At 45.1% G+C, this 26,059-nt stretch overlaps 1 protein-coding gene across 10 annotated transcripts in view; it reads left to right on the top strand.

The window, feature by feature from the left end:
* Nucleotides 1–26,059, top strand: part of Kif13a (kinesin family member 13A) — a 183,835-nt gene that overhangs the window by 54,319 nt on the left and 103,457 nt on the right. For all 10 annotated transcript variants that reach the window (XR_007109350.1, XR_007109351.1, XM_047557232.1 and 7 more), the window contains exon 3: nucleotides 14,055–14,067. Coding sequence is in view for 8 of the 10 variants with exons in the window: in XM_047557232.1 (XP_047413188.1) it covers nucleotides 14,055–14,067 (13 nt within the window). In the remaining 2 variants the exon portion in view is untranslated. The remainder of the gene's footprint in view (nucleotides 1–14,054; nucleotides 14,068–26,059) is intronic.

Below are 26,059 nucleotides of genomic sequence, written 5' to 3'. Positions count from 1 at the left end.
AGGTGCAGATGAAGCCGTGGTCTTCAGGATCCTAGGGTTGAGCCGTCCTTGAGACCCTTCCTTCTGGGGCTTAATTTCTTTTTTTCCTTGAGTGCTAGTGAGATTGGGGCCAGCTTGGAACCCCGGGTGGGGTGGCTGGAAGCGGGCTGGTCTCGAGATCACAGGAAGACGCCCAGAGTTTGTTCTTCCTGCTCCTGGCTTTCCTGGGACCTCTCCCGCTTCCCCACCCACCTGGGTTCTCCTCAGTGACTGGCAGATGTTCCCTTCCATTGTGTCCCCAGGAGGAGTCAGCGAGGGCACACCCATTGTTTCACTGTAAAATACACTTATGGAAATGACCACAGTACTACTACTACTAATAATAAAAAAAAAAAGGGTCAGCTGTTTGCGTTTATTTTCAGATTTAAAAACTCCTCTGGAAAGATGGCACTGAGGCTCATGGCATCATTGTTAATGTCACTGTCCTCTGACATTTTGAAAAGTAGGTCTCTGAGTATGTTTTTCCTTCTCCATAAAGTGGAGACTGAGGGTGTATTTTCCTGTGTTAGCTGATTATTATTACTTGAAATTTGCCCAACTTTGCTTGAAATGTGTGCCCTTGAACTGGACATTCATGTTTACCAGGTGGGGGAAATGACTCCACAGTAAACTAAAACGAGTTTGCTCAATGCAGGACTTCTCAGAACCTTTGTGTGCCGAGATAACCCTCCTAATGCTCTCTGACAGTTTCCACACCCCACGTTGGTCCCTTCTCCCTTGACCTCAGGATCATAGTGGAATGTTTCTAGCACCTTAAGATGTGTCCACTAATCTCAATGGAGCATATGAACCTTTAAGGGCAGACTTACTTTCAGTTCATTTTTGATTTAGAATATTTATGCCAAATAAATATTTTCTTTCTCTTTTTTCTTTTAGCATTTTTCTTTTAAATGAGAGTGTGGTGGAGAAGTAGGATGTTGGTCACTCCTCTGCGTTCTCTTGACCTTGAGCCTGTAGTAGATTAAGCCTGAAGGAGAATCTACATGTAATTACATCTTTTCCAACTAAATACTGAAACATAAACCAGAGAAACCCATTCCTGAGCAGTTGAAAACTGTCAAGTGTCTTTATCTAAAATGATTCCTATTCCAAAATATTTTTTTTCTCTCAACCAGGTACATAGGCCCTACCCCCAACCCCCAAAGTATTTTAAGTTGATTTTCTAGATAACTGAGTTTTGGTCCTTCCGACCGTGGTCCTTAACCGTTCCAGCTGAGGCTGCTGGAGCTCAGGTGTGATGGCTGCCTCTGCTGTCACAGCGTGGGCCTGGGGAGGCACCCTCCGCCCCCCACCCGCCCCTGCCTTGCTGCCCTGCATGCCGTGTGTACTATAGAGATGGGGCAGGTCAAGTCCGGGCAGCAGAGCAGCTGCTCAGTGCACCCACAGTGGGGACATGGCCCACCTGGGCTGCAGGACATCTCAGAGGCTTTCTGACTTCCGGGTACAGGAGGGTTAAGGTCTTTGAAAAGGGAGCCATTACTCCTCTTAGTGGTTCCTGAAACCTGTGTGCGTCCTCTGGAAATGTGGAAATTGGAAACTGAATGTGAGTCACGGGCCTAACTTTGGACGTTCTCCAGCAGCCTTGTTTCTGCACACCAGGACCCTCTCCTGAGAGGGCTGCCAGGCGCTGAAGGCTGCTGGAGGCTTTGGGGAGCCCGCCTGTCCCTTCGTGTGTTGGCTTTCTCACTGATAGAGCATTTTGTACAAACACGATGCTGCACGTGTGTTTGGTTGGTCTTCAAAGAAACCCCAAGGAGCAGCGACCACGGGGAAATGGCAGTGTTGTCTCAGATGTCACTGATGAGTGGTGATGTGAGCCAAGGGCGCCATCCCTTCAGGTAGCAGGTAGCTTTCAGCAACTTCAGTGTCTGCTGGTGTTTTCAGCACTGGGAATGGAAGGGACAAGCGGACAAGGCTTCTCTTCTGGAGACCTGTGACTTAGGTCCAGCAGAGAAAATCTATAGTTAGGCAAATAAAGAAAGGAATGGACAAATAAAGGTGGCTTAGAACACTGAAAGACCACTGCGAAGAAAATAAAGCAGGGGGACATGAGACTGAGCGACCGACCGGGAGGAGGCCAGAGCAGGGGAGAGGGGCAGCTGGGGAAGGTGGGCCAGGCAGAGCGAGCCTCCCGTGCAGAGGCCCTGGCTGCAGGTGCTTCTTCTGGAGGCTGCCTCTCCGCTGCAGGCACGTGGCCCAGACAGGACCATACAGTCATCTGGCCACATGCGCACCGAGGTCCAGAATTGAGAACGGGCTTCCTTGCTTTGGTTCCTGCTTCTTTAAGAGCTGTCCAGTGGGGGCTGGGGAGATAGCTCAGTTGGTAGAGTGCTTGCCTTGCAAGCACAAGGCCCTAGGTTCGATCCCCAGCCCTGCCAAAAAAAAAAAACAAAAAAACAAACAAAGAGCTGTCCAGTGACCCAGTGAGCAAGCTGGTGAGCCCATCCTGGTTAAAAGACTCTCAGATTGGTGGGTGAACAAAGCAATCGCTTCTCAGTAGTGGTAAAATAAATGGACATCATTATTTGTATGAAAATAGGCTGCCCTTCAAGTGCGGCTTGTCATAAGTGGCCCTGTGGACTACCTGCGTTCTTTGGTTTGCAGTTCCAGGATTCTTTTTCTGCACGTGTTTATTTATCCAGTAAACATTTATTCTCTCCTGCACACCAAACCCTGAGCCAGACCCAGGAGGAGAGAACCCAGGGTGGGTGTGCGAGCCTTTGCCCGGGGGCGGGCACTCACAGCCAGGGAGATGCAGGCCTCTCACAAGGCCGGATGTTCCCTGGGTGCCGGTGTGGGGTAGAGGGCAGAGAGGAGGAGCCCCGGGCCTCACTGTGCAGTGGGCAAGAGAGAGACTCAGCCGCAGTGTGCTACGGGGAAGATTGCCAGCAGTGGTCAGGAGCCGTGGGGCCAGGTTCTGGGAAGAGCCACTGTACCGGGGAGGAAGGAAGGGCCAGCGGGCTGGGGTAGGGCGCTCTGGCAGCGAACAGCACATGAGAGGCCTGCTTACCTGGGTAGAAGCAGGTGGCAAGGGAAACAGCATTTGCCATGTCCTGTGGACACAGTCAGGAACTTGGTTGCTGCTCCGAGTGTGATAAGGTTGTTGCAGGGCTTTAAACCTGGGAAGGAGGAAACTTGTTTCCAAAGATCACTGATTGCAAGGTGAGCCCTGGGGCTAAGGGAACAGCTCTGAAGACCCCGGGCTAGGTTTCTTCCCGGCTTTGCTATTCGCTTAGTCTTGAGGGCAGTTTCCTCCCTGGAGCAATGTGGCCATCATTTCTACCCCTGGGGGTGAGCACTGACAAGTGGCAGAGCCAGGAGTGACTTACAGAATGTGCTCGGCAGCCTCAGTCTCCTCTTCAGTCCCTCCTCCTAAGAGATACAAGAGTAGGTCAGACCATAGAGACAGCCTCCTGTGGACTCGGGGACAGCATGGCTGATCCTGCCATCGGCCCCACGAGGTTATGGGTTCAGTGTCTACCTGTGGAATCTTTTTTCTTTTTTCCCAAATGAATCTTTCTTTATTCATTTATTATTTTTTATTATTATTTATTTATTTTTAAACCTTTTTTTATTTGAGGTTGATCTGATCCAGACTAGTATTGGAATAGCAATGGTGGCTTGTTCTAATTGAGATGATAAATTCAGAGCCCTTGACAGAGTCTTCCTCCTGATGCCTTTTGTAGGGGAGAGCTGAGTTGCCAATGTGGCCCTGCTGCTGCCTAGGTTTGGATGATGCTTGGGCCTGGGTTAGGAGGAGACGCTGCTGAGCTTAATGCTCCTTCATACCTCAGGTTCATTCAGACTCAAGGATTTTCTTTACCTGCCAATTTACTTTGGTTTTCCTGATGTGAAACTCTAAATGTCTTGCATCTTATTCGGATAAAGGGTTTCCTACATGCCTTTTAGGGGACCATGGAATCCTGAAGAATTCCATCGTAATAGCGTTCATTGGGTTGGCATTGTGAGTTTGCCTAATGGGAAAAGATTTGTTTGCATCTAACCACGTAAATTGCACTTGGAAATAAAATGCCTGTAAGTGGTATAGAAGTAATAAAAAATGATTTGGACCTGGCTGTGGCTTATGGGGTTTGCAGCATGCCAGGAAGAGAAATTTGCAACCTTTTGTGTTTTGCTGGTTTCTCTTTTAAATTCATTTTTATTGGTGTATTATAATTACAACAGTGGGGTTCATTTTGCTGAATTTGCACATGCACACAACAGTGTGAGCAGTCTCCCTCCCCATGCCTTCCTCTCCCTCTCCTCCTCTCTCCCCATGCCTTGGCTCTACTGATCTCCGTTCTAAGATTATTATTATTATTACTTTAATTAGTGCATTATATGTACAATAATATATGAATATCTACTATACTTATATATATACATATATGCACACACGTGTGTGTAGGATACATTGTGGTAGATTTATACATGGGTATAGAATAATTTGGTAGATTTCAAACCTCCTTTGAGCAATGCTTCACACTTGCCTCGTGAAGTTTGCTCTGCATGGCGGCCGGCGTCTTAGGAAGATCACACCCACAAGGATGTAGCCCCTCTGTTCCTACCCATTCTTATTTATTTATTTATTTGCAATGTGGTTGAGTGTAATTTCAAATGGATCTGTGGGTCCCTCTGTTTTAGTCAGCTCTGTGTTGCTGTGACCAAAAGATCTGACGAGAACAATTTTAGAGGAGGAAAAGCTTATTTGGGGTTCTTGGTTTCCGAGGTCTCAGTCCATAGATGGCCTGCTCCATTCCTCTGGACCTAAGGTGAGGCAGAACACCATGGTGGAAGAGTGTGGTGGAGGAAAGTGGCTCAGGACATGGCCACCAGGAAGCAGAGAGAGAGAGAGAGGGAGAGAGAGAGACCCATTCCCCAGGGACAACACAGAAAACCCAAAGGCACACCCCAGTGACCCACCTTCTCCAGCCACACCCCACCTGCCTTCAGTCACCACCCCGCTAATCCATTCAGGTGGATTGATGTGCTGATTGGGTGAAGGTCTCATAACCCCATTGTTTCTCCTCAGTCTTTCCTGAGCTTTTGCAGGGACACCTCACATTTAAACCACAGCACCTTCCCACACTGCTTTTCCGTATATCTAGGTTCAATTTAAATGGTTTCTATTTTGCCATCTTATACCTCCCAACCTAGAGAGTCGTGTTGCCAGGAGTGCTTGTCACTAGCATGACTTGGTTCACAGACTTGGCCGTGGTGGACTCCTTGGCAGCTCCCTGGGGGTGGGGAAGGCATGCCATCGCACCTCCTAAAACGTCATTGATGAGAGACAGTTCCCTGCCTTGGCGATTGACTCACCGTGACCTTAAAACTAGGTGGTTCTGCACAGGTCGGCATCTGTACCGCACAGAGTAAGCGGGCTGCTGAGTCAGGGGCCTCCGGGCCCACAGCTCTCTAAGTCCACAGGCATCTGGCCTCAGCAGCAGCAGGTGTTTCTGGCCCATGGAGAGGAGGAGTTTGTAGGTGAAGTAGGCGGCCGACCAGGGAGGGAGGTTCTCACATGATGCGTCTTAACCTCACTTCTATAAACGTTCCCATGTGTCAACTCACTTAACCCTCCCGCCAGCTCCATGCCATGTCCAGGGTCACGCTGCATCATCCAGGGAGTGAGGCAAGCATGGAAGCGAGCAGTCTGACTTCTGTGTCCCTCTGTGTGACCTCCATGCTAGAAGGGCGTTTGAAGGTCGTTCATGGGTGTCAGCCAGGACCTAAGGTTGTCCAGCAACTACCAGTGCTTTGAAGGAGCTGTCTCATAGAGCAGGAGGTCAGGTTCTGACTAGTGCAGAAAAGTCTAATGTACCATCGTCATACAGTTCTACACTGTGGTTATGCAACAGCATATATACTGTTAGATCCAAGATCTCACATAAATGGCAAATTAATCTAAGAAATAAAACTGAAACTGAAGTTAGAACAAGGTAGCCTAGGCACATGGACTGGAGTCAGGTCTCCAGCAGTAGCAGAGCCCGGGACACTGTGTCCTGAAAGTGACCTACAGAGGTGCCGCATTATGGATTTTTAAATCTGGACTTGGGGGTTCCTGCTGTAGCCTTTGGAAAGATCCACCACATGATCCTTTTGAAGACCCGACAAGAAAACTGCACCAGAGCCGTGGTCCTCGGTATAATTTTGTTTTGGTCACCTGGTGTGAGCTCTCATGACTCGCTGGACGGGGAACTGCAGCCACGGCCATCAGGAGCAGGAGCCAAGAAGTGGCCTGCAGGAAGCTCCACAGGGCCTTCCCTGCCTGTGCACCTGAGGGACCCGTGACCCACGGCTGTGGTCAGCTGTGTTGTTAGTCAGGAGGAACAATGCAGGGTTGCTTGATAGTATTTAGGAAAAAGGCAGAAAAGCGGTTATGATGGATAGTGATTACATAGAATGACATTGTGTGATTTGTGACACTTCACTGACTTTGTGCACCCTTTTTGATTTTGAAAATAGAGACCGCAGGAACATCCTATGTTAAACCAGTGGTTATGGTGGTGTAGTCATAAATATTTATTTCAAGATTTGTATTTTATTGTAATTTTTTTTATTAGCCAGTTAATTATAAGGAAATAAAATTTTATTCAGATGTACTTTTCCTCAGCTTATGGGAAGCAATATGAAAAACTTTCAGAAGAGAAAATATTACTTAATTAGTGACAAGCAAGGATCGTTTCAAATATTGTAGTTTTTAAAAGCAATTACAAATAAAATCATTGGATTTTTTTTTTTTTTTAACATTTGGTCACAGGTATTTGATGCTCGACTTCTAGCCTGAACATTTCATAGACTAGAAAGTGTCCTTGAACTCAGTGCTTCTGGAAAAATCAGTGGTAGATTTTTTTTTTTTCTTTTATTCCAACCAGTCAGGGACTGACACTTCAGTAGAGGTTGGGGGAAGAGAGCATCATGACATTGTACCTGTAAAAGGAAGCAAGCAAGTGGTCAGTGCCTGGAAGAGCTCTGGCTGGAAACAGCTGTGGTCCAGCAGCGATGCTCAGACTGCTTCCAGCAGGGTGGGCCAGGTGTGTCCCAGGCTGAGCTGCTTTCCTCACCCTTCTGTCTGTCTAGTTTTGTGCCCATCAGTCCCAGCCCTGTGGCCCCGCCTCTAGCTGCAGGAGATGGCAGTCAGTGGCTTGTCAGCCAGGACTCCCTGGATCCTGGCTCAGTCCTTCCTGTCCCTCCTGTCCCTGCACACCCCTCCTCCTTCCATGCCTGACACACACCCTTCTCCCCAGGCTCAGCTGGGCCCACCGTCCCTCCCTGTGCTCCCTGTGAGGTGAAAACGTGCATGATGGAGACTCAGACAGGCACAGGCAGCACTCTGACTTCACCTGCCTCGGAATATTAACGTTGCTTCTCAGTCTCGCTCTTCTCCAGCTGGGAGAGCAGGGATGGAGTGTTTTAAAAACAAGGCAGCCTTGCTGTGTTGCACTTTGCAGAACAGGCTCCAGTTATGTTGCTGCCTCGCTATGAGAGCGGGGAGTGTCTGAAGTGCCCGTGCAGGATTATGAGAAAGCCAACTTACTGAGAAGGAAAGGCCTCTGGCTCCTTCTCCAGGTCTGTGGTTTGGAAAATTTGTAGGATGTTCCAGAAATCCATCCTGGGACCCCCTCCCTCTGGCTCCTGCTTCTGCCTGCCCTTGCTGTTTTGAGTTCAGAGTGACCTTTTGGTAAAAAGTCAGTCGGTCTTGGATTATTCTGAAGCTATAAGGTGAGATGGGGAGAAAACCCTAAGGAAGCCTGAAGCTGTGCAGAAGTTATGCTGAAAGGGGACATTGTGGGAATTAGGGTTTCAGCGGATCCTCGGATCCTCATTTGCACACTCATATTTGCCTTCAGTGACTGTTAGGGTTGGCGCCTGAATGGGGAGAAAGGCCTGAGAAATAAGTAACTGTCTTCAGTGCTTCCAGACCATTCCTGGGAAGGTGATTATTTTCATGTGATCCTCTCTCCCAGACATCTGCTAACTTACTGTAGGATATTTAACAATCAAACGTGAATTCAGAGATGGGAAAAAAGAAACTATACAAGGTATACAAGGTAAAAGTCAGCAAGGCAGCGTCCCAGGTAAGAATTCGGCGTGCCCGTTGGCTTACTGGGTGGACTTTGCTGAGTGTCTGCTGCGTGCTGGAGAGAGCCGAAGAGCTGCAGGCCCGGGCTTCCGCCAGCTCCAAGCTCCAAGTGCACCTGTCCTGTCTGCGTCCTGGGTGTTCAGGCTGCTTGCCCGGCAGATCGGGCCACTGGTGCCCTTGCCAGGATCCTTCCCAGACTAGAGGTAGAACCCAGAAGGGGAAGTTTTGTTACCTGAGTATTCTCCTGTCACTTTATCAAATGATGAAATCTCAATTACAAAGGAACTTTTTGTATCTTAGACTTTAAGTTCAAGATGACATTTAATTTTTTTTTTTTTAATTAGCTAACACCATTTTTACTAGAAGCATGTTTATAGTTACTTGTCACAGTGGGGAGAAGCCTGAGGTCAGGATGTTGATAACTTACTGATGGGCTGATACCTTTCATAAGAGTTATTGTATGAAAACTATGTGACGCATTTGACACACACCACGAGAGCTCTGATCAGTTCCAAATGGAGGGTCACCACAAGGGTTTCACTGTTTAGCAATTGGAGATGGTATATCTTGTATCATTGAAACTTGAGTCTAGCTAGGCGCATTGGTGCACACCTGTACTCCTAGCTACTTGGGAGGCTGAGGCAGGAGTATTGCGAGTTTGAGGCCACCCTCAGCACTTAGTGAGACCCCGTCTCAAAATAAAATAAAGCCTGGAGATACTGCTCAGAGGTAGTGTGCATTTGTATTCAATCCCTAGTACTGAAGGGTCAGGGGAGGGGAAGAAAGAAAAAGAACAACTTGAGTCTTACTAGGTGGCAGACAGATTGTATGCCAGTGCAGAAAGGAAATACAATGATTTTTTAAAATTGGAATTTTATTGTATTATGTTTACAAGCTATTATACAATCAGCAGAGTTTTAAAATAATGAGTTTGATTTATAAAACTTGAACTGAATAGAAAATCCCTGGTGAGGATTGTAACACTGCTGTTAATTGCTTTATTTCAGAATTTTATTGTTTCTCTTGCAAAGTTGACACGTTTTTATGGCGGAAATGTTTTTGACAGAGACTTGAAATCTCATTGCATTCATGAAAGCCTTTTTGGTTGTTTTCCATTGAAATCAATGAGATGTGTTTCTTAAAATATGCTCCAAGATATTCCTCTCAAAGAATTATGTGGTCAAGTACATCTGGAAATGCTGCTGTTGGAACCCTACAGTGACTCAATGAAATCGGCGACATTTGTGAGCATGAAAGGCTCTGCTGTAAAATAACCTGTATTGGGCTAGTGTATTTCCCAATTTAATTGACCTCAGACGTTTTTTAGTTGACGTTTGTTAACATCCCATAGAACTTTCACTCTGAATGAAATGCTGTTCTAGAGGAATACCGTTTTTAAATAAACCATGAGAAGTAGTCTGTGTTTTCAGAAGATTTTTTTTTTGGTCCCGCATGCTAAGCACATGATCGAACCCTGCACCACACCTTAGCCCCTCTGAAGTCCTAACTGCTAAGTGAAGGCAGCCTTGCCCCAAAATTGTGGGACCGTGGTGGTGATCTAAGTAAATTCCACATCTGGATTATGTTTAATTCTCTAAGGTAAAAAATTATTTCTGAGTTCTTGTGCTGAGAGGGTGAGACGGGAGACAGGGGTGATGAAAGCAATGTGGCAGGGTCTCGATTTTCAAGGGGTTTAAATTTTAAAGATACAGAAGACTTGAATACAAAGTTCCCCAAGGCTCCCCAGCTGTGCGTGCCAGCAAGGGGCCCCGAGCCGTTCTGTGGAGCTGCGGAATCCTGGGGTATTAGAAGCAGTGAGGATCAGGTGGGGTCGCCAGTGCTGAGGAATTGACAGAGCTGAGTCTTGAACTGGTCCAGCCAAGGGGTCAGGCAGAGCCGGGAGGCAGAAGAGGGTTGGGGTGTGCACGTTGGAGCCGCGTGGTATACCCATGGTGCGGGGAAATCACCTGCTTGTCCTGGGAGGGAGGAGCTTCCGCCCTGGGAAGGAGGAGCTTCAGCCCTGGAGGGAGGAGCTTCAACCGTGGGAGGGAGGAGCTTCAGCGTCTGCAGAGGGAGGGCCACAGTCCGTGCAGAGCTGCGCCCCCTGGCTTTCTCTCCAAGTCCTGAGACCTGCCCACAGGATTACCTTGCTGGCTTCAAAAATATCAAATTGTTTTTAGTTTATTTCTTTGGCATACACAGAAAAATCTACAACCACTCCAGACATTTGCTTTGTTAAAAACGAGGCCTTTTGGGGGGATGAATAAGAGCAGGCAGCGGAGAAGGCGCAGACATAAATGCTCTTTCAATCGAGTGGCAATGAAATGCCCTCTTTCCTATGGAGTCGCAACCAGGCCTATGCCTGGGGGTCGGCGAGGTCTGTTTAAAGGAATGTTCTTCTCCCTTCACTGGATAGTTGGTAGCAGAGCCATTGCCTCCTTCTGTAATAGGACCACACAGGTTTCTCAGCAATAGGGACATGGCTTTGACGGGTACAGTCAGCACAAGGCCGCAACATTGAAACCACACACAGAAACGCCTTCTGAGAGATTCCAAGTGCTGAGGGCTGTGTTGTTAGATCATTTTTGTTTGACCACCATAAAGTGTTCTTACACAAATTGGACCACTATGGTGTTACTAGGCAGCGTTATCTTATGAGGCCAGCATTGTCTGTGTGGTCTGTCATGGACTTAACGGTCACTCTACATTCAATATTGATGGCATGGAATCTCACGGGTGTTTATACGATTCATCCTCATCCCATCCTTTTCCATACTGTTAAGAGATGAACTTTGGCACATTAAAGTTTTAAAGAGTTTGTTTATGCAGATAATGCTTCATGAATCCTGCAGATCCAAGAGGGAAGTGGCATGGGGCTCCACCAAAGGAACACGAGGGGAGAGCTTTTATAGGGTGGACATGAAGCAGAGCAGAGCAATTACTTGATTGGTTCAAGTTGGAGCAGTGGCCTTATTTGAACTGTCCTGGTTGGAATGTTCCTGGTAAAATTAGTGCTCAGTCTCTTTCTGTTGTCTGGACTTGGTTCATTTTCTTAATTTGGAAGCCCAGAGCACTGGTGCCTTCTCCCCGCCTAAAGACCTCCTGTTAGGTTGTTTTTTATAGTTCATCTACATATATATGTGAAACCTTTTATTTTTGCCTTGTAACATCCCGTGAGTTTCTTTGAAAGGCTAGCATACTGTATTTGATCATACTGTCAATATTACTCACATTGGAAGATTGTTTTTTCACAACTATCCAAGATCAACATACAACCTCCAGGGATTTGGGCAGTGGACTGTGGTTCTGCCTTAGGGTGATGTCAGTGCCCATCACCTGATTGACACCTTACGAAAGGTGGGCTGGTTAATAATGTACAGTTGTGATACCACCAGCAGCTCTGTCTTCTTCAGTGAGACTCCTTGTTCTAAACAAAATGGTGAAAGGATGAGCGCGTGTGGGGAGAAGCAGAGAAGCTTCGTGGCCTCCTTTTTCCCTGCCACCCAGTCTCTGTTCATTCGTCAAAAGTGGGCCTTCATACACAAACACCATCGCAGAATTACATTGTTATTCCCCATGTGCTTTCTGTGTGGAAGAAGTACCCTTTTAAAGTGCTTAAAAGGCTGAAATGGGATTAAGTTTTCTAAGAAGAATGAAAAAAAGCCTATTAGAATGTTGGAAGAAAGGATAATTTTTTATTGGCAGATAATGAGATCAATGTGCTGGTATTGGCTACAAACCAGCCCTTATTCCTGGCTGCTGGTGGCAAGTATTGTATGGTTCTCGTGTGAAGGACACACATGGTACCTCTGGAGAGCTCCCTGGGATTCTAGGTAGCCTGTCCCACCTCCATTGGATTATGTGGTTCATCAGAACTTCAAAGGAAACTAGACAATTAGTCCTCCACATCTGTGAGTTCTGCATTCTTAGATTCAATCACCAACAGATCAAAAATATTCAGGGAAAAAAGTGTGCTTTTTGAAAATTTACATAGCATTTACATTATATTGGGAAAACTAGAGATGATTTTAATTATACAGGGTGCGCATAGGTTATATGAAAGTCATTGAGCATCTGTGGATTTTGTATGAACCCCCCATGGATACCCAGGGAAGACTGTATCCTATTGACTTGGTGCATGCTGCTTCAGGGGATTGCCTTATTGTAACCCAAGTTGACTTTTCCTTCCTTTGTTGGATAAAGCAAGCAAAGTGAGAAAAGAGTTAGTCAAAAATACAATGCAGAGGCTGGAATCTAGCTCAGTGGTAGAGCACTTGCCTCACATGCACAAGGCCCTGGGTTCAATCCCCATCACGGGCAAAAATGTGTAGTGCATAAAGTTTTCATCATTGTTCAACCTGCTCTGAGCAGATGCCTTCCAGAGCAGTGTTCCACTTAAGGAAATTTTCTTGGCACAAACCTCAAACCTTGTGTAGAGAATGAAAATTCATGACCTTTTTAGAATTAAAAACACTCATGCATTTTTTACCATAACATCTATAAATATTTATCTTGTTTTAATGGATAGACACACAAATATGTTGAGACTTGCCTGATACCAGTTATTCTAGACAGAAAACCTAAAGACAAAAATTGCATTCCCATTGTGCCTGCCCAAGATAATGACGAAAGGCACAAAGAATCATTTTCTTATAACTGACTCATAGAATTCCAAGAAAATGGTTTTTCAGCTTTGTCACAATAGGATTTTTATGAATTTCTCTGCATTCAGAGGTGGAGAGTATCCACCTGAATGTGGGATCAGTGGGCATTTTCCCCTGCTACTGAGCTCTGTGGGAATTGTCCAGTCCAGTCATGGGGAACGGCACCATGTTGGTTTTGCCGGTACCTTTCCATTCCATGCCTTCTGCCCTGAGAAATCTATTTTTGTGTCCCTGTGATGCTGTCTCTGTAAGGAGGGAGTAAAGCTCTGGGGAATATTCCCCTTTGCTTGTTCATAAACATTTTAGTTTATGAACTGGTAATAATCACAGGTTGACCAAGAATGACATCAGGAAGGCCAAGAACTGTCATAGGAGCCCATACCTTAGAAATCTAAAACCAGTTCCTGTGATTTAGTATACAGGAAAATACTTACCCAGCATGACAACCTATTATTTGGTGACTTTGAAAACTTGATTCTCTTCAGAGTTTTCTCCAGGTGCAACGTTCAGTCCTTTTGGAATTATCAACAGGGAAGAATGATCATTATACAAAGTATATGTGTGCTTGTTGATGGTAAAAGAATATAACTGACTTTTAAATTTCTATTCAGGGTTGAAATGGGTGAAAATTATCATTTAGAACCATGCTTTTAAAATGAAAAATACTCTTAATATATAATAGAGTTTGTTTGTCAAAGGAAATATTCATGTATATCAATGCCAATTTTAAGAAAAATGTTAAATGTGAAAACTGATTTAAGTGTTTGACAATATGCAGTGCTCTTCCATTGTCATTTCTTAGAATCATTAAAAATGTGTCCAAACTGGGCACTGTGGTGCATGCCTGTAATCCCAGCAGCTCAGGAGGCTGAGGCAGGGGGATTGTGAGTTCAAAGCCAGCCTCAGCAACTCAGCAAAACACTGTCTCTAAATAAAATACAAAAAAGGACTAGGGATGTGGTTTAGTGGTTAAGTGCCCCTGAGTTTGATCCCCAGTACCAAAAAAAAAAAAAAAAAAAAGTGACCAAATGACAATCTGAACTGCCTATGCTATGTCTGTGAGCAAATAAGAGTTCTCTCCTTCAGGCAGGGATTTGTTTGGATCTGGCCTCTGAGCCTTGGGAAGTAGAGTATTTTGCAGATCCTGTGACCATGGTGCTGAATTTACCTTATGTTTTTTTCTCTTTCATTGTTTCCCTCTGATGTGGCTGCTGTGTTGACCACCCTCTGTATCTCTGCCGCTGAAATTTTTTCTTTCCATCATTAAGGAAACCTCCCAAGGTAAGCTCTGACATGGAATTGGGCATGTGTACTAGCTTAGTGTGCAGAAATGTAGGGTCTTTAATTCATAGCATTGACCCACGTATAATAGCCTAGAGTGGTGGTGCACGCCTGTAATCCCACAGCTCAGGAGGCAGAGGCAGGAGGATCTCAAGTTCGAGGCCAGCCTTAGCAACTTAAATACAATACTTAAATCCTCTAAATAAAATACAAAAAGGGGTGAGGATGTGGCTCAGTGGATAAGTGCCCCTGAGTTCAATCCTCATTAGCAAAACAAACAACAACAACAAAAACCCACATATAACATCTGTCCTCTTAGCAAGAAAAAATTGCATTCTAATTTAAAACTATAGCCACGAACAGACAATTAATGTTGATAACAGCATCAGGCTAGAATGCCTCTCTACAGAGCTCTTTCCCACTTGGTTTCCTTCTCAGCAGGAGTGCCCTGCTCCTCCGCAGGTCTCTCAGGTGCTTGTTCGGTTTTGTTGATGATGGTGGGAGGGTCAGCAAGATGAAACAGCACTTGCCAGTTTGCAGGGTGAGTGTGTGTGTGGGGGGGGTGGCCAGAAGCAGAAGGACAGAAACAGCGTCTCAGAATTGAGAGCGTGTTCACTGTGGTGTTGATGGGGCAGCCTTTCTTTTTCTGTGCCCTGCTAAGAATAGCTAACATCTTCAGAGGTAACCAGCCTCTGGGTGACTGAAGGTTGATTTTGTTGCCTGTGAGCATTCTGTTGCATATCAGGACACTTAGCACCAAAAATAACACGTGTGACCAGCACCCAGCCAACGATGCTGATGAGGGCCACAGTCCCTGAGACGAGATTAGGACAGGCTATTCCTGCACTTACTGAGTGGTCGGAGTCTCAGGGTGCTGGGGGAGGGCGTGGGATCCAGACAGGCAAGGCTTACTTTCCCTTGGGGTTTTGAAGGCCAAGCCAGTTTAGCTCTTGGATGATGGAAATCCACTAAAATGCTGTTTCATGCTTTGTACTTACAGAAGGCAACTTTAGGAGTATTATCTTTGGCACTAAGAGTTTCAACTCCACCTCATAAGGCATGCCTTGGACAAATGCTACGCGATGCTTTAAGAAAGAGGAGATATGTGTAGTCATAGGAGCATGTACAAATCCTCCCTGAGTTAATAGGAATATTATCCATAAAATTTGCAACCTAGAAAATATCTCTGCTACTGAGAGGTGCCTGTCCCTTCTATAGCCCTCTTTCTCTAACTATAGGTTCCCAGAAGTTGTAAAACATACCGTGGGGCTCGTGATATATTAACATCTTTCCCCACAGTGGGGAAAAAAGGCAGTGAAATACGGAACAATTCCACCTATGGCTGCTTTCAGTGAAGGAAAGCACTGAAATTGAAAAGAGGCACAAAAATGTTTTTGCAAAATCACTCTTGCTTCACACACAGAAGTGTGCTGATAACTTTGTAACCTGTGTTGGTGACCTCCATTTTGCCAAGTGTTCTTGTTGAGAGTTCCTAAAAAGTGTTACGAAATTTTCAAGATAAAATTAATGTTCAGTTGTTATGTTAATTTAGCTTTTAAATATTTAATACCTATACAAATATATATATATATATATATATATATATATATATATATATAAAGTACATATACACATGCACTATAAGGCACATCTGGAAAGAATAAAGATCATTTTGAATTCAAATATGGTACAACAGAATAACATTTAAAATGACAGTTTCTTTACCCATTCATCTGTTGAAGGGCATCTAGGTTGGTTCCACAATCTAGCTATTGTGAATTGACCTGCTATAAACATTGAAGTGACTGTGTACTGTAGTATGCTAATTTTAAGTCCTTTGGGTGTAAACCGAGGAGTTTATTATTCAGGAGTATATTATTCAGCCATAAAGAAGAATGATATTATGGCATTTGCAGATAAATGGATGGAATATCATGCTAAGTGAAATAAGTCAATCCCAAAAAACCAAAGACCAAATATTTTCCCTGATAAGTGGATGATGATATATAATGGGGATGGGGGGGTGGGGGTGAGAGAAGAATGGAGGAACTTTAGATTATGTAGAGGGAAATGAGAGGGAGTGGGGTATGAGAGATGGTGGAATGAGACAGACATCCTCACCCTATGTACATGTATGATTACATGAATGGTGTGAAGCTACATTGTGCACAACCTTGGAAACGAAAAGATGTGCCCCGTTTTTGTACCATGAAGCAAAAAAATGCAGTCTGCAAAAATAAATAAATAAATGATTTAAGAAAATGACACAGGATGCTGCAAACAAACAGGAAAAGCAAAGATCCTTTAATGATGCTTCTGTAAGAGTGGAATTTTAGCTGGTGGTGGGGGTGCATGCCTGAGAAGGCTGCAGGCCGGAGCATCACCTGAACCCAGACTTTGGGGCCAGCCTGGGCTACACCACAGAGACCCCAACTCAAAAAAGTGTTTTTATTTATTTAAAACAATGTGATTTTGGCATGAATAATCATCAAAAACATCAGAACAGACAGGATGATTTGATTTAACAAATAGTCTTTCCAGGCAGGGACAACTGCTGTGCAGCTCAGACCCAGTCCTATCCTTCTAATGGGGCAGGGGGACGCTGGAATACATGCCAAGGATAATACAAATCAATTGTATGAATGGGGGGGTGCTAGGGAATACATGCCAAGGATGATACAGAATCAATTGTATCAGTCGGGTGGGGCCAGGGAATACATGCCAAAGATAATACAATATCAATTGTATCAGTGGGGGTGGGGCTAGAGAATACATGCCAAAGACAATACAATATCAATTGTATCAGTGGGGGTGGGGCTAGAGAATACATTCCAAAGATAATACAATATCAATTGTATTAAAAACCACAGAGCCAAAATATGTGTGAAATTCATAGGATGAAAGTTCCTAATCTGACTTTTGCAGTAAGAAATGACAAATTAGGAGTCAGGTGTGTTCAGGTAATCCCAGCAGTTTGGGAGGTTGAAGCAGGAGGACCACAAGCTTGAGACCAACCTCAGCAACTTATCGAGGTCCTGAGCAACTCAGCAAGACCCCATCTCAAAATAAAAATAAAAGGGATGGAGATGTGTCTCAATGGGTAAACACCCCTGGGTTTAATTCCCAGTACAAAATAATAATAATAAAAGAAAGAAAAAGGCAATGGCAGATTAGGTAATCAGTGTTACCTCTCCCACCAAGGACTGTTATACAAGTGGAAAAATTATTTTAAAAACCCGCACTTAATGTGGCATTGGAGATTTTCTATATTTCGTGAAGAATTACTAGATGAAGTTCTATAAAGGAAGCAAAAATTGAGGTGAACATAGTATTTTGGGGTGTGCCTTTCAAAGGAATGAAAAATTTCTAGCCACAGCAGTGTTGCCAACAGTTATGTGGGACCCAGGGGGACAGAAGTATTGGAGGCCATGTCCTGCCAGAGGTGGAGTCCTTGGTAATCTCCTTGTTCTTTGGGTTGCAACATGGATTGAGATTCAGACGTGGGTTATGAAGGTGAAACAAAAGTAAATCAGCCCTCAGGTGAATTGCTGTGGTGGTTAGGTTATTTGTGTGATCCAGGAAATCTCAAACTCTAAAATTGGATCAAAGTTCATCTAAATTTTCACTTCCCTTTAGAACTTTATCTACTAATTCTTTACTACCAGGATGTAGGTGCCCATAAATACCTGGCAGAAGCAAATAAAAAAACAAAATTTGAAGGATTCCACGAACATTTTTAAAAGTACAATGTCTGAAGCTGGAGGGTTTTGCTCAGTGCTAGAGCATTTACATGGCATGCGTGAGACCCTGGGTTCAGTCCCCAGGACCACAAAAAAAAAAAAAAAAGAAAGAAAAGACAGAGGACAATATCCAGCATATAACCAAAGACAATAGAAGATGTGTGACAAAATAATGTGGCATAAACAAGAACTAGCAGAAAAAATGAAAAGTAAAAATAGACCCACAAATGCTTCAGGTGTTCAAATGACTAGATACAAACTTTAAAATAAATATATTATCTAAGTAGATAAAACATTAGATTGAAGAATGTTCAAGAGAACTGGAAGTTAAAAAAAAATCTGGAAAACAACCCAATAGAAATTCTCAGTCTGAAAAAAACAAAATCAAATTTAAGAACTTAGCATTAGGTTTTAGCAGCAGAGTAGATCCAGCTGAAGAGAGAATTAAATAACTGGAAGGTAAGTTGGCAGAAAATGTTAAAACAACTGGTGTTGGAACAGCTAGACATCCACATAAAAAGAAGTAAACACAAACCTTGCATTCCTCACAAAAATTAACTCAAAATGGATCATAGATCTGAATATAAATGCAAAATCTGTGACACTTCTAGAAGATAACAAGAGAAGATCTAGGTGACTGTGGGTCTGGTGATGATCATTTAGACACAGTGCCAAAAGCATGACCCACAGGGGCAGAACTGGTAAGTGGAACTTGATTGAAAGTAAAAACTCTTCTGCCAAAGATGTTAAGAGAACAAACTGACAAACTACAAACTACAGAATTTTTGTAAAACACACCTGATAAAGGATGTATCTCTGAAATATACAAAGAACTTTTAGAACTCAGCAATAAAAAAAAAAAAACTTGATTTTAAAAAACTCTGAATAGACATCTCACCAAAGAAGACATAGAGATGGCACATAAACACATTATATGTTCAACATCATTTAGAGAATTACACATAAGCAATGAGATGTCACTAAATGCCTATTAAAATGACTTAAATCCAATAGTCCAACAGCATCAAAGCTAGGATAAGGAGCATCAGGAATGCTGTCTGGTGAAAGTGACAACCTTTGTAAGTTCCTTACAAAGCTAGTCATATTCTTATCATATAACCCAGCATCACTTGAGTTATTTACCCAAATGAGATGCAACATGTGTTTTCAAAATCCCACACAACAGTTTCACTCTTATTTTTCACAACCTGGAAGCAGCCAAGCTGTCCTTCAGCAGATGAATGAGTAAACCATGCAATGGAATATTACTCAGTGATAAAAGAAAATGAGCTCTCCATCTGTGAACAGACATAAAAGGACCTTAAATGCATGTTGCTAAGTGAAGGAAGCCAGTCTGAAAAGACTGTGCTCTGTATGAGTCCATCTGTATGGCATTCCGATAAGACAGAACTAATCATTCATTAAAAAGACCAGTGGGTCACCAACGTCAGTACTCACAGTACGTGCGAGCTGCTCAATGATTGTTGAACAAATGACGGAAGAAAGAAAGGAAAGAAGGAGGTAACTTGGCCACCTGGAGCAGAAGGACACCCACCAGCTTAGTAGAAAGAAGGTTCAAGTCCAGCAAAGTTATTAGTTTCCTCAGCAAAGGACAGAGCCACTTTGCCAGAGACCGAGCTGGAGAAAGCTCACTGGGCTGCATCCATCCTCCAGAGCACCCAGCTGCCTGACTTGCTTGTGCCCTGATGATCCTGTCTGTGTATGTCACCCTGGCCTGACGTGGAAGGAGCAGATCTCACTACTGTTCAGATCTTCTATGGTTTTCCAAGGAATATTCGCACAGTCCGTTTGAACAGTTGTTGAAATCGTGTCTAATTATGCGACGATGGCAAATAGAAACAATCACCCAGCGGTGATGTGCCCTTCGGCTGTGATGGGTAAGGATTTGGCACAGTTAACCAAGAATCGTTCTAAGTGCTAATTAGGAGGAAGGGGAAGTTTTGTCAAGGAAGAAAGAAGTGAACTGGAAGATGTGGCAAGCGGCTTGGACTCATCCCGCCGTGGCAGGGGCGGGAGGAGGGAGAGCCTGTGAAAATCCGAAGATATCCGCTAGTCAACGGTGGTGCTGCTGGCGGGGTGCAGGGGCGCACACCTGCAATCCCAGCAGCTCTGGAGGCTGCGGCAGGAGGATCTCGGGTTCAAAGCCGGCCTCAGCAACTTAGTGAGACCCTGTCCCAAAATAAAAAATTCAAAAAAGGAGTGGGGATGTGGCTCAGTGGTTAAGCGCCCCTGGGTTCAATCCCCAGTACCAAAAAATAAAATGCTGCCACCACCGTGGTTGACCATCCTTACACTTCTCTCCAAATCAGGATGCTTTGGCTCCTGAGATTTTTTTCTGTAAGTGTTGTCTTAGGGCAAGTAGAAGATGAAGGCATTCTTCTGGCTGGCTTTTAAAAATTAGGTTTTAAAAATTCTATATGGCTGGGGTGATATGCATGCCAAGACAAAAAGGGAAATGTATCCAGATGTGTGCCGGTATAGATGGTGTTTGTAGCCCTTGGAATTTTCTCTTCGATAAGTGTTCGTTTTGTAACATTGTGCTCCTGCGTGGGGAGACGTCTTTCAGAGAGGCAGGGTGCGTGCCTCCTGACACCCTGACCAGCTGCGTGTCCTGCAGCATTTGAGGGAACAAACTCTGCTTCCCTTAAGCAGCAGCAGCAAACGTGGAGCAGCCTGCTCCCTTCCTCTTCTGTGGTTAAAGACAGTAAGAACCTTTGTCACATAATTGTTGGCGCTGAGGCAGGTGTGTCTTTCCTTCTCCTCCTGACTGCAGTTGTGATCCAAAGTCCTGGCCCAGAGGCCCACAGAGATAGTGGGAAATAGCTTGTTAGCTTAGCCACCTTTGGATCAGCTTTGGGTTTTGGCAAGAGTGGCACAGAGGGCGTATAGGGTAAGTTAGGGGGTGAGGAGGAGGAGTTCAAGGGAAACATAAACATCTGCAAGATTATTTTGTTTAGAATCATTTTTTACTCAATTTAATCATTTTAAACTCATGATTATTATATTTAATATCTTCTAGTTTAGTTATGATGTATTTGAATAATTCAATCTTGTGAATTCAATTCACTTCCCCCCTCCCCCCATACTGGGGATTGAACCCAAGACCCTTTACCACTCAACTGCATCTCTAGTCCTTTTTATTTTTTATTTTGGGTCTTGTAAGTTGCCCAGTCTGGCCTTCAGCTTGCGATCCTCCTGCCTCGGCCTCCCCATCACCAGGACTACAGCATGCTCCCACACCCAGGGATGTTTTCTTCTTTCTTTTATCTGGAAGTGAGGTTAGGACCTACTCACCTGCAGGTGTTTGATCCTGCTTTTATGTGTCTACTTCCTTGACAGAATGGAGAGATGAAGAAATTGGCAACATAGCAAAATAAACCGTTACTTCTTGAAGGCGGTGTCCTTTAAGGAGACATACCCATGGATACCGAACACCTGGCTTTACGAAGCTTGCTCAGAGAGCAAGGGAAGACTGGCCCGGCTCTGCCAGCGGAGGTGATGGGTTCAGTCTGGTCTCAGTAGTGACTGCCCTCACTTTCTGTTGCCTCTTCTGATTTGCTGCTTGAATTTCTGACAGCAAAGCTTCCGGCCTCCCAGGAAACAGATCCTGGACGTGCACCATTCAGTATGCATCCGTGTAGCATGTGGCTTTGGGGCGTGTGGTAGTGGCTGCTGAGAATTGAGATGTGTCGTGAGTGTAAAGCACACACCAGATTCCTAAAGCTTCCTACAGGGGAGAAAGAGCACATTCGATAAATACTTTGGACGTAAAATTATTAAAATTATTTTGTCTCCTTTAACTTTCAACATGTGTATGGGGATGTTTTGATTGACATATGTGGCTGGCATCATCTTCCCATTGTCCAGCTGCAGAGAGCCAGCCCAGGGCCGAGTTCATGCGTCTCATCAGCATCTGACCTTCCTCCCGACACGCCGTGGCCCTGGGTCGTCCTGTTGGCTCCTGTCGCTCTGTCTCTGCCCAGGAATCTCACAGCCACGTGTATTCCATGGTAGTATGACCTTCCCAATCTGTGTTTCCCTCGGCATCATTTTTACTGATCCCTTCGAGATTCCTTCGAGATTCATTGACTCGGCAAACATTAAACAAGAACTTCTTGTGAGAGGTGTCGTGGAGTTCCTGGGGCTTGAGAGGCAGTTCAACTAGAAGTTTCTGCTCACTAGAACTCAATGCAGTGAGGATGATCACGCTTTGCATTCTAAGGAGTGGAAGGCAGATTACCGTTGTCATCCCTGGGTACAACTTCAGTCCTCTGTGACTTCAGAGGAAGAAAGGATTCACAGAGGAGTTTCAGGAGGCCTTATAAGTGCAGGTGAGGTTTCCAAGGTCTGAATTTAGGATAGGAATCAGGATGTAGTAAGGAACAGAGACAAATCAGTAATTGATGTGTCAGGAAGTAATGCGTCGTGCACTCTGCTTGGTGTACGGGGCATGTGAAAGGAATAGTCATATTAAACACTGAGCGAGTAGGTAGCTTATGGAGGATTTTGAAGCTAGACCTTCTGCTGGTGGGCTATGAAGATCATTTAGGAGTTTTGTGTAGAAAAGTTACATGATCATAAGTATGCATGCAAGAAATTCACCTAGCTGCAGGGTGCAGGATAAATTGGTGAATGGAAACAGGGTAGACAGCATTCTGGGGTCACCTTACGGTACCTGCTTTGTGTTAGCCAGCTTACGCCAGGCAATGCACCAGTAACAACCTTAAGCATTCAGTGACTTGAGACAACAAAGGTTATTCTCTGATGTCATATGTTAGCTGGGATCAGCTGTGACTGCACCATGTAACTTTAGTCTGGGCTCCAATCTGAAGAACATCCGGTATCCAGGACTTGCTAATACTGTGATGGGGGAGGGGCAAGGCAGGGGGACACCAGGTGGTAGCTGAAGGTAAAGCCATTGCTCAGAACTGCCAGTCATCACTTTGCAGCTATTTGGCCAAAGCAAGTCATACAGCCAAACCTCTTATTAATAGTGTCAGGAATTATATTCCCCCCTACCTACTCTAGGTACTGCAAGTCACATGGCAATAGGTGGGGCAGGTAATCCTCTACAGGATGGCGGCAAATCATTTGGAACAGTAATATAATCTTCTATACTTTGTCCTAAATCACATTTCAAAAAATATCCCAAAGTTTCATTATTTTTTAAATACAAAAATACTCAAAAACACAGCACTGTATATACTGTTTCTAACTTTGATATTTCTCCAGACTCTCTCTCTCTTCTGCTTTCCTTCTGCCTGGCTTTGTTCGGAGCCAGATATCTTCCTCATAGCTTTATGCCTATGGATGCTTCTAGATGCAGGTCACAGATTATGGGTCCCAAAGGAAGAGATTTCCATCTCCCTTGTCTCTCAGCCTTGATCCATCTCCCTGTTCAGAACAGCAAAAGCCTCCTGGACCTGGGAGAGTCCTGGAATCATCCCCAGCAGAGTGACCTCTCTGACGGCCCCTTCTGATGTGAGCTGGGAGCGAATGTTTGCAGCCCCTGAGCTGCCTCCTATAGGCTCTGGGGACCTGGGGCTTTGGGTCAGCCCAGCTTCCTCCTCACTAGCTGGGTGTGCTGGACCTGGTCCTGCAGGGGCGATGGACCCATGAAGGGAGGTCTCAACTGCATGTCCTGAACTAGACCCAGATATCACTCATGGTAGGTGATGTCAGGGTGACTGAGTTTTATTCTTTTTTCTTTTGTATTGAGCATCAGTAACCATTTGTCAAAGATGGTGGGTAGGATGAGATAGTACTTTTTCAGACACTTCCAGCTTACGTTTTGGCTATTTGTTGAAGAAGGTATATTCTGTGTTTGAAAATACCCACATTACCTTTTGACTGTGCTGTTGGCAAAGTTCTTTGAGTGGCTGGACTTTTCAGAAGTAATCGGGGCACAAAAGAATGAGAAGTGCCCCAGATTGTACATTTGTGGCATCTCTCAGCTAAGAGAGGCAGGACTGGGGAGATAGCTCAGTGGGTAGAGTGCTTGCCTTGCATGCACAAGGTCCAGGGTTCAATCCCCAGCACCGCAAAAAAAAAAAAAAGGATTAAAGGTGGAAGGCATATGGTATTTGAAAGAGTTGAAATTGAGTCAGTGCTTCAACTCAGTGCTGGTAAATTTATTCTTTAAATGAGGGCAAGCATGGATGGATGGGTTCTTTGAAGGGACTTCTCTCCACACTTTGAGGACTTTGAACCACATGCCAGAGTAGTAACTCACGCAGCAGTTGCCTCCTACTGCAGGTGTGAATTCCCCAAGTTCAGGACAATGTCTTATTTCTCATGGATGCGCGACAGATGCTGCCGGCTCACTTTGAATTTCTGCGATGCTCTGCCATCTTCCGAGTCAGGCAGTGTTGACTTTGTAACCTAAGACATTGTTTGGCATGTAGATACAGACACATTTGAAGGAAAGGACTAATCACATCGCAGAAAGACAGCAGTTCCTTGACAGCTGTACCAACAGGAAGGTAGGTCTGTCGGTGGAACCAACTAGTAGGAAGGGTGACGGCCCTGGCACTCCTTTGCAGCCCTCGGCAGACATGCTCAAACACAGGCCAGAGTCCCTGCAGGCTCAGAGACATTCACCAACAGCAGCGGGACAGAGAGACCCGTGATGGGCGTCCTTTCAGTGCTAGGCCTCCCCGGCGATTTCAGTCGGGCTTCTCCAGGTGAGTGAAGTGTAGCTCTCCATTGTGAGATGATTCTTCACATTTCTGATGTTAGGAAAAAGAGATGAGAATGAGACAAGTACTGAAACATGGCATTAAAAGGAAAATTTCGACAGGAAATGAAACATAGTGCTCTCATTGTCTTTTGGTATGACTCAGTCCTCCTAACGTGGTGTGGCGACTTTGGAACAAATTTGAAACGTGTCTTTCATGTTAAGTGTGGTCTTGCACATCGACAGTTGAGAAGTAACCACAAAACAGGACATAGACACACCAGTATTCCTACAACTGGAGAAAGGAGGGTTTGCAGCGAGAGATCTGCGGCAGAGCTTTCCCAGTAGAGAGCGGAGGAACAAGCAGTAAGAGGCAGCTGGGCCTGCAGCTGGGGACAGGGCGCCCCTTGTTCAGAGGGTGGATGGAGGCAGCGTAGAGGAGAGAGATGCTTCCTCACAGAGCAGGGCGAGGCCTCAGGGCAGACGCATCCCCCAGGGGAAGCCCCTTGCATTGTGGGTTCGGAAACTAGGAAGTAGCATGTGTTGCATTGATATTTTTCACACCGAACCAAACAATCTGTAGCAACTCTTCTTTTTCTTTGCCATTTCACTTTTCTCTATATAACCCAGCAAATACTGAGCACCTGTCCACGGTGTGCCGCACAGTCCCTGACTCAGGAAACCTCCCAGCTGGGTGAGCACATGCAGCACTTAGGGTGGTGGGGACTAAGGCGCACTGCGGGTGGCGTCTTGGAGAGGAGCCCACGGGTAGACAGTGTTAGTGCTGGTGGCAGTGCGGGCACACTGAGCTGCCTTACGTGCCCAGGATTGTATTACGCATTTTGCTTAAGTTCCCGTAACCCTCTCTGAATGTAAGTGCGTGCACTTATTTGGGTAGAAAATTGTGTGTTGGGTGGTGCAGCCGTTGGCCACGATAGCACAGAGGAGGGGAGATTCTGGACAGCAGGAGTCAAGGAGGTGCCGGAGGAGGCGACATTTGGTAGAGTGAGGTACATCTCGCTGGACAGGGAGGTGAGGCACGTAGAAGAAGGGGATTGCAGAAGGAGGGCTCCTTTACAGTCCTCCAGTTTCTTATTTTCTCCTTCAGCTTCTCACTGTGCTCAGTACACCTGGAGGACTCCGTGGTCAGTGGTGGAGCCCGGTGGAGGTGACTGACCAGTGACACACATACAGATGAATGGAGGGCTTGCTCCTGCCTTTTGGGGAAAGCAGTGAGGTTCCCGTGAACACAAATGCTGTCTACAGGGCTACCAGTCTTGTCATTACTATAGCAGAAGTGGCCTCCCCGAGTCTGGCCAGGCACCTGAGGATTTGCGCTCACTGCTCTGGGCTGTTACTTGAAGCAGTGATTATTTATGCAAATACAGTTTCACAAGATTAATTCAGAGGTAATTCATCAGCAAGTTCCTCTAAGTTGTAAATTCTCAGAGTACTTTCGTTTGGCATAATAACGAAAGATTAGGAAAACCAAGACATTGTCCTCTAAGAACTAAAAATGTAGCAGAACAAAGGGAATCTTATGTCCATGAGTGCA

The sequence above is a fragment of the Sciurus carolinensis genome, chromosome 7, assembly GCF_902686445.1.
Source record: "Sciurus carolinensis chromosome 7, mSciCar1.2, whole genome shotgun sequence".
NCBI lineage: Eukaryota > Metazoa > Chordata > Mammalia > Rodentia > Sciuridae > Sciurus > Sciurus carolinensis.
This window is presented reverse-complemented; position numbering and strand designations above follow the sequence as displayed.